The sequence below is a fragment of the Pygoscelis adeliae genome, unplaced genomic scaffold (genome assembly GCF_000699105.1).
Source record: "Pygoscelis adeliae isolate BGI_AS28 unplaced genomic scaffold, ASM69910v1 Scaffold145, whole genome shotgun sequence".
In the NCBI taxonomy this organism is placed as follows: domain Eukaryota; kingdom Metazoa; phylum Chordata; class Aves; order Sphenisciformes; family Spheniscidae; genus Pygoscelis; species Pygoscelis adeliae.
Genome location: NW_008824866.1, coordinates 4,258,819 through 4,267,972, shown reverse-complemented (window position 1 = coordinate 4,267,972; position 9,154 = coordinate 4,258,819). Strand labels below are relative to the sequence as shown.

General features: G+C 36.4%; 1 protein-coding gene across 1 annotated transcript in view; it reads right to left on the bottom strand.

Annotated features, from left to right (window-relative positions):
* Positions 1-5,210: 5,210 nt before the first annotated feature.
* CALB1 (calbindin 1, 28kDa) overlaps positions 5,211-9,154 on the bottom strand; it is a 17,668-nt gene continuing 13,724 nt past the window's right edge. Inside the window, exons 6-10 of the mRNA XM_009324431.1 lie at positions 7,159-7,214; positions 7,028-7,067; positions 6,878-6,931; positions 6,674-6,745; positions 5,211-6,272 (exon numbers count right to left, since the gene is read on the bottom strand). Coding sequence (XP_009322706.1) covers positions 6,159-6,272; positions 6,674-6,745; positions 6,878-6,931; positions 7,028-7,067; positions 7,159-7,214 — 336 coding nt within the window. The 3' untranslated portion in view covers positions 5,211-6,158. The remainder of the gene's footprint in view (positions 6,273-6,673; positions 6,746-6,877; positions 6,932-7,027; positions 7,068-7,158; positions 7,215-9,154) is intronic.

The following is a 9,154-nucleotide window of genomic DNA, read 5'->3' as shown; positions in this document are numbered from 1 at the left end:
AGTTAGGAGTATAGAAGCAATTCAAGGATGTCTTCCTTCAAGTGCTGACAACCGTCTTGTCACTGTACTCACACTTCAGGCCATACTTACATATGCCAGCATCTGACTTTAAAATCATTTGATTGCCTTAATACAAAGCCGAAGTAAGCTAATATAAGTTCTGCTGAAAGGGTGGACTATATTAGTGCAGGCTTTCGTGTGCCAGCTTTCTCCTGAGAGTGATGGTCCTGTGGGGGATTGAATAGCATCTGCGCCACTGATAATAAAACAAAGCAAATGTGTTTATCATAGCAGCCTTCAAGGTGTCTCTTGAACTTAAAGTTTTTTTATGGCATCTTGGGTTTTGGTAGGTCTACTGTCAAGATCAAATTCTGATACGACAGCCATGTCTTTTCCCCAAAAGATGATTTAATTGAGAAGTTAGGCCCATATATACTGTTGTTTGCTTGTCATCCTTTGCATATACTTACATTTTCTCTTTGAATGGGACATGGTTGCATATAAGGCTTTGAATTTTTTGAATTTAATTTGCTTCTGAAGTATCTTCTACCTGTTTACTGTCCATAGCTAAACAAATGAATTATTAATTGTAAAGTGACAACAAAACATTTTTAAAGCATATATTATTCAGTGATAGAATCAGAAAGCACATTTTAAATTTTAATGAGTATCTATAATAAGAATAGAGTCTATTTTATCTTACCTATACCAATGATATCCATTTCAAACTATGCAAGTTAGTTGCTTTTAGATTCTGAACATTCTGTCTTGACAAGATGTATACAATGTGTTGATGTGGGTTTTAGAAATGGCATATATTAAAGTTACATGTTACTTGATAGTTTATAAAATATTTCCTAATATATAGGAAATATATATTTTATAATCTATATTATATATATAATAATATATAGGAAATAGATATTTTTCACTTAGTTAAGTGAAAAAACTTAACTCTGATCTAGCCATCCACTTCTGCAGGAGAATGGAATAGTCTGGCTTGGATTCATTTCCTTCATTAAATGAGTTGTTAGACTTGTTAGGGACAGGAAAGGAACATTACTATGAAGAGATGGGTCTTGAACATCTCAAGTTTATGTTTTACCTAAATACAATTTAACTGTTTATTACTAAAGTAGCAACATATGACATCTGAGCTCAGGAAAAGGACAAGAGAATGCAGCTTTATAGCAACTACCTAACCCAGGCGGTGCCTGGCTTGGCTTGGAAGTTCCAAAAGAACTTGTTCCTAAATGCCCACGAGGATGAGACTGTCCTGAAAGAGGCATAAAATATCCCTAAATCCCAAGAGGTGGCCAATCCATAAACATGCTCTGCAGTTTTATATTGCGCAGACTATCACAGTTGTGTATCACAGACTGACATAAAGCATAGTCATTACCGTTACTTTATTCAAAACACAGTAAAAATGGTAGGAGGCAGTATCTCCATTCCACACACTGTCTTACACTGACGTATTTGTCTGGGACTGTTACATTCCTGACCCTCCCTCAGTTTGCCAGTGAGCCACAAGGTAAAGGGGAGTATGAAAAAAGTATTGCTTTGCGGCATAATAATTTTATGGAGATTAAATTGGAGGGACAAGAAAGTGGAGGGATGAGTCAGAAAAAAGGTGATGGTATACATTGGAGATCGCGAATGGTTGGAGAGGGTTGCAGAGGCAGTTTAATTTTCATGGATCACAAGGAAAACTTTCCTGGAATCCAAATACCTTTTTTAAAAATTACTTTTGCATGACCCGTCAGTCAAAGGTGTTAACACTTCCATGAACTCATCTGACAGACACTCACAAAGGAGGATTCATTTTTTTCAACTGAAAAGTACATCTTGTCTGCTTGATTAAATCTTGAAATTACCCTTTTTATTTCAGTTGATGATTTACTGTCTTTGAACATGTCTGTTACAATTACTGAGATTAATTCTATGCTGTAAAAGTGGTATTGTATTATAGTAGAGGCTTATAAACAAGTTATGAAAATCATTTGAGGTTGCAAATGAGAGATTAATTATATTACCTCTTCACTATGATACTAGAACTCTTGTCAATCTTTGGTTCTCCTGTTTCTGGGAATTCCCTCTTCTTAAATATTTCATTACTATTGAGAATATTGCTATTATTTACCAATTCAAGATCTGCTTTACAAGCACAAAACGACAGTATTTGAGGGAACTGTAGGTTCATACCTGTCTGTACTGGCTTCCAAGTTCATTGGCACGTGAACTGCTTATTTATCTTTCCTTTTTTTCACATGCTGATAACACGTAAGTAAAGATGCTGAAGAGCAAGGAAATTTGTAACTTTATCTAACCCCATGGAGCTTCTTGTGTTGTAGCTGCTGAATATGTAACCCCACTTTAACGGAGGTAAAAGCCCTAATCTTTCATGTGATAATTTAATATGCAGTAAAATAAAATTATCTTTGGGATTTTAGTGCATTGGCCTGCTTTTTATTAGTGCAGAACAACTTCAGTTGATTTCAGAGGGATTTGGAGGTGCTCAGCACTTCAGAAAATCAGGCCACATGTATTTGGGTCCCTAAATATGGATTCTGAGCCTCCTCGTAGATACAGCAAGTAGGGGTGGATTTCGGTATGCCTCCACAATCAGTGATTATAACCATGATTATGATGAGAGCTTAGTATAAATGCACAAGATGCCAAATGGAAATTAGTCAGAAAAAGCTCACGTTGCCTAATGAAACAAAGATTTAATCCTAGTTTAAGTGGAGTTTAGCAGCAGCGTGTGCATATTTTGTGAGACAAGGTTCATTTTACATAAAAGTGCTGCCGGGTCTCAGCATCCTGATCTGTATTTGACATTTGCACAAGGAATATGCTGTCTAGACATTTCTTAAGCTTGCTGGGGTAATCTTTTCAAAGATAAATAACTAAGTTGTAAACAGGGGGGATTAGACCGGTGCTATGATGTCATGCTATTATGCATGAAATGTTCAGGATAGAACAGTGCATCAGTGAACGAAAGCCGAAAGACTTGCTTCAAGGCCCGTGTTCAATCCTGGTTAAATCATCAGTGAAAATTAGCATGAGAACTTCTCCATAATGGGCAGTGGTTTGTATCCCAGTTGCCAGTTGGGCAGTGTTAGTGACTTCGGATCAGGTGGGGCCCCGGAGGTGCACTGATGGACCGTGTCGTGGGCACAGCCGGAAGCAGGCACTCACTATGCCTGACCTGATACTCTTAAGGTTTACGTCTGTCAGCAAATAATTGGCATTTATAATGCCAAAGGTTTTTAAGGGGCCTAATAGTTACTGGAATTCTTTTTTCTTTTCTTTGAGCATTAGTAAAAGTTTGGTGCTTTGTGCTTTAAAATTAATAGGAAAACACCTTCTTACTTGATTTGAATAGGAAACATTGTGTTAAGTTTTCATCTGTACACATTTACACTAGAATGGGCTAAAATTTTGCACAGCATACTTGTTTGCAATTTGTAGGACTGTGAGTATTTATTTGCTTGAGCGCTTACTAGTTTGAGTATTTATTTAAATAAAATATATATTTTTAGACTGTAAAATGGTTAACAACTTCAGCAAAGTAGATCCCACGTAGCTACCTGTCAGCCAGTTTCTCTGTTTAGCGGGAATATGGCACACCTGCACCTCATCTAATTAATTTTTGTGCATGCTACTATTTTGCTGTCAATCTTTCTTTTGGTCACCAAATGTCTACCAGAAGAAAGCAGCTTGCAGTCTTCCCTATCATCACCTCTCTTATTATTCCAAGCCTCGTTCTGCCCCAACCCTAACATTTTTAAGAGCTCTGCCCAGGAGTGTTTTAGAGTTTTTTAAACCTGGAGTTTTTTCAGCAGTTTTTACTTACCCATATTTGCTACGCTTTGCTTTGCACTGACATAGTAGACACCTTTGCTAGAACCGGGCTTTTAAATTGCTGTCTTTTAATCCAAGTTTTATATATGAGAAATAACTGCAGGAAGTATTCTGCCTGTGGGTGTCTGAGACCTGCTTTCTGTGTTGTGATCCTCAGCAGAGCCAGCTGGTGGGCAGCAGCAGTAGAAGGGTGATTTCAGAACAGATCTGTGACAGGTAACTTTACTCACGTTCAGGAAGACAGATTCCAATTTCTGTGATGACTTTTTGTCAAAACGCTTTATCTTCCATTGCAATGATTTTGGCAAACAGTCACATATTTTTAGATACAAGTTTTTGTGTTTTTTCTTTACCTTTATGCTTTTAAAATGTTAAAATAAGGCAAAATCCAGGGTTTCAAGTGCACAGTATGAACAATAGAAATCATTTATTGTACTGATAGGCAGATTCACTGTTCCTTCACTTAACATACACAATTGTATTTCACATTGCAAAGAGAAACAAGGAGAACAAGCCAGTGAGAAGTTAAATCGCTGTGCATGGAGTGGGAGTAAAGCGGTCAGAATGAGCTAGCTTAATCTTACTTTAATTTTTTTGTGGCTTTTTTCAGCAAGGCCCCATCCCGCACCGCCTAGTCCTAACTTTCCAAGACTCGGACTGGAGAGAGACCAAGGCCATTAGGCCATTCCTGAAATGGTATTTAGTTGCCTGAGTTCACCTGAGGAATTCAAGGATTAATTTCAGTGGGAGTTCAGTGACTGTAATCTTGAAGGATCTGAGACTCATTGTTTGAGGCACATTTCAAATAAAATGCATTTGCTTCTGCTTGTTAAATAAGACACAGAGATGCATCTGAGAAGTTGTATATAGCTAATCTGCTAACCTGGAATTGCTTCTGAAACAGTTGTACATGGAGGCAACATAGGTTTATTGGCTTTAAGACACATCCCAATTTCCTTCCTGCACCAGTACATACTGGGAGCAACGGCCTGGACATTCATGGAGTTGTCTGGCATAAAACTGGTCTAAAGACAAAAGGCAGCCAGGCCAAAAAACTAAAGATGGAAGAAGACAGGGCTGTTTCCGTATTATAGTTCCCATTTAGAAAATACCTCTCTAGCATAATAAAAAGCAGAGCCCACCATGTAAACTCAATTACTAAATTGGTATCAAATCTGTACTAGATCTGTTGCTTCTTTTAGTGTTAAATTTTAATACTATTATTATAGATTAGTAATTCAGTGTAGGATCCAAGGAGGCACATTTTTTTAAAATAGTTGTTTTGTCCTTTACAAGGTACAGAAAAAAGAATCCGGGAGATGATAGACAAACTAGACACCAACAATCTTAGGCTATTAAATTTAATTATAGATGACACAGAATATGATGTAAAAACAGCAATTTACTAGAATAATTATAACCTGCAAAATGTGAAAATAGTTTAGAAAATGGATTGTCATATTCTCTGACACAGGAATAGTCATGAAAGGTACACTTATAATATCATATGTTAATCTGTGTATTAACTATACTACCTGTCGTTTAGCCAGGATTCCAAGACAAATTAAAGGCAGTTATTTCTGAAGTGCCTATGTTTAAATTCAGTAAAGTTAAACAGCTAGATTGAAAACACTATATTTTTGTCAGCTACTGCGTGGAGATCTATCCCGCATAAATGCTTTGTCTATATGCTATGAGTTCGTAATGAGAAGAGTAATTGAAAAACTTCAGAGAGCACAGACCTGTAAGTGGGTGGTTTGACAACTGAAAATATTTCTTAGTGCCTTGGTAAATTTTGGAAATCAGACATGCCAGCGGCTCTTTCCTATTTCAAATGTACATCATACATCATCTGAATCCGTGTTTTGCATTAAAAAACATTTAGTTGTAATGGGAAAGAGATCTGTAGACATTTTTGTTATGTGGATCAACAAGGAGAAATGTTGCAAGTGTCAAAGGATATGATGACCACAGCAATGTCAGCAGGTTTAATCTTTTTCCAGCTGTGTTTATGAAAGCAAAAACAAAAAACAAAAACAAAACCAACCCGGACATATTTTAGTTTCTTTTTGAATATACAGACTGGCCCAAACATAGACATTCTCTTTATCAATCTTATTGTTACAAAAACTGTACATTACAAACAGTATAGAAACAAACTGAAAGGAATGTGCCACACATCCTGGCTAATTTTCTATATGCAGTTTAAAAATACAGCCTACTCCCTTATAGTGCACAGTTATTGTGTAGATAGAGTACATCACTAGTTAAGTGGACATGATAGAAGAGTTCTAGTTTTCCTCAGCACACAGAATAAGAGCCAGTTCTGCTCGGTAAAGCTTTCCTCCATCAGACAAGGCCATGATGCTTTTCTTGTATGTTGCAAGGTTGTTAATGTCTAATTCCTATTTAAAGAACAGATAATGCTTTTTAATCATGTTTTGTTACCAGCACGAACAAGTCTGCTTCCAATGGCAGAAAATGAGGAAAAAAAAGGGTATTCTCAGCCTGTCCAAGAGTAACACATTGCAAATGTTGTTTATATGTTATCCATATTATAGCCACATGTATGATTGCTGGTAGCTGATGTCTCAGAAGCAAGCTTTTGACAGTGTCGCTATGTAATCACAACTCCCCTAGGTCAGGATTTACACTGCCATGACTTCTGCCAAGACTTTTAGTTGTACTTTGACTTCAGGAATTATGACTTAGGAGCTCTATATTTATCTTAGTTGGGTGGATTAAAGTGTCCTTAAAATCCAAATTAAATCTAATCTCTAAGGGGAAAAAAGCCCTCTAGGATTACCTTTTTGTTCTTTTCACAGAGATCCTTCAGTAGTGCATCAAGTTCATTTTCATCTATATAGCCATTGCCATCCTGAAAAATAACATTAAAGATAATTTTAAACATTTATTTTTCATTTCAGAGGTTATGGCCAGTTTTCCTCAAATTCAGAAAATAAGTGCCATCAAATTACGCAATTAATAAAAAGGTTTTTTGAAGACTTACTTGATCATACATCTCAAAGGCTTTATTGAATTCTTTTGCACACATTTTGACACCCTAAATGCCAAAAGGAAAAAAAAAATCCATTAATGACACCAGTTATGTGTGATGGTAACAGGTAACAGGTTACCTTAAGAATGTGGATACTCATACCTGAAATTTAATAAGAAAATTTTCCTGTACAGGGAGTAGTCTTGGAGAGAAAAAACAAAGGTCAAATATTTAACTGTTTCCATAACAGCGATTGGTAAATGGTATTTGTTGTGAAGAGACAGAAGACATACCTGGCCAGTTCAGTAAGCTCCAGCTTTCCATCATTGTTTGCATCAAACATCCTGAGCTGAAAGAATATATAATTTTACATTACTAATCAAAATTAATCATCATCATGAAAAAAACACTTCTTTGGAAAACTTAAATTCTATGAAATTTAGCCTTTATTTCATGCTGAAATGATGGCTCCAGGTTTTAATCTGTTACATTTGCTGTGTAATACATTTATTTAAAGTACCGAAGAAGTAATTTATAGTAATTAATTCTACTGCAAAAGCCTGATAAGAAACCAGATGAACAATTCTGATTAACCTACTGTAAGGTAGGTCTTAACTGGCCTACAGTGATGAATGTCCCATGTGAAAAATGTGCATGTAATTATTTATAAATGAGAGAAGTGTTGACATGATAACACTTTACTTTTGACTTCATGTCATGATCTGATAATAGCATCATTATTCTCCATTCATGAAGGTGAAACAACAGTCGGGTAAAGTTCAATAGAATCCAAGGCATTCAATTCCTTAGACAGAAAATAATAGACATTTCATTCAATTGGCTGCTAGGTCTAAATATTTAAGTAAAGATCACGTTCTGTTTCTGTGATGTGTTTCACGAAAAGAGTGAACAGATGCTGTAGATGATCACATTTTGTTGATGGTACGAAAATGGGAAATTAAATGTCTCCAAATAATTATAATTAAATTCTAGCAATAAATATATTAATGTAATTTGACAAAATATGTGAATACTATTTATAATAATTCTTAATAATCATATTGTATTAAAGTGTTTTCCTTTGAGCCCTTGAAAGCATGAGCTCCTGCTGCTTGAGTGGCACGAACAGCTTATATTCGTTATTAGAAGTAGATGGAGATATTACACTTGCATGGGACTTCCTCTCCCAGTTTTTATGTCTGTATAGTTCCATTTTTCTACTTGCGAGTATTATTTTGCCTTTGCTGTATAAAAGAGTCACAAATGCTGCAAACTGTACAAAACATTGTTAGACATTGTACTGAAAACACCACCACCCACACTCCATCCCATCACTTTCAATCACAGTAATTTTAGATGTAATTTTTAGATAAGAGGAAAAGCGGCATCCTGTACTGAGAAGTGTATATCCTTTCAAAGATAGAATTAATGCCATGAAAAAAGACCCAATTTCACTTGGTTAATACACGGTAAATGGCAAAGGAGACCAGAAAAGAGACCAATTCTATAAACGTTTATTTCTACATAACACCCTGGTTCCTTTTAACACTTCCTTTCCTTGTATAAAAGCATCTGCCTTGCATGCATTTCCCGTGCAAGGAGATTTGCTTTTGGGGGAGGTAAGCAGTGGCAGCTGTGAAGTATTTTGCATTTTGATGGGCTGTTAGTGGCTGGCTGTGCCTGCCTGCAGCTGCTCAGGACCGTATGTTTTCTACTAGTCGTCTTTTTTAGTTTCTGAGGAGGTTATGAGAGACCTGGCCTTATTTTTTTTTTTTCTTATTGCTGTTGATTCTGCTGTTGATTGCTGTGTCTCTCTGCAGAAGCCAGAACTTAAAGCACACTTTAAAATGAAGGTCAAAAAGCTCCCTGAATGAAAATGATACGTGTTATCTTCACCAGTGAATAAACAGTGACAGTTCTAGGTAAATGGTTTATACTGGGACAACAAACCAGCAGACTTTTTCCAGGAGAAACACAGTTTTGATCAGCCATTCTCAGGCCAGTTTGAGGGCTAGTGTGTTTACCTAGCATGTTTTTGATTGCTAAAAATATTTTAGGATGAAACCAAGCTGGTAAAGCAAAAAATGTAGTGTTATGCATTTCCTGAAGACAGGAATTCTGTGTGGGTTTTTTTTCTTGAAACATCCACTCAGAAGCCAATACTGATCCGTACCATGGAGCACCATAGCTGTGGGATGAAAGCAGTGCCCCAAGGACAGGCTGAGTTAAGGCCAGGGAAATGACATTTTTGTTCTAGTGTTTATCTAAAACATCAGTTTCTCCTTCTTG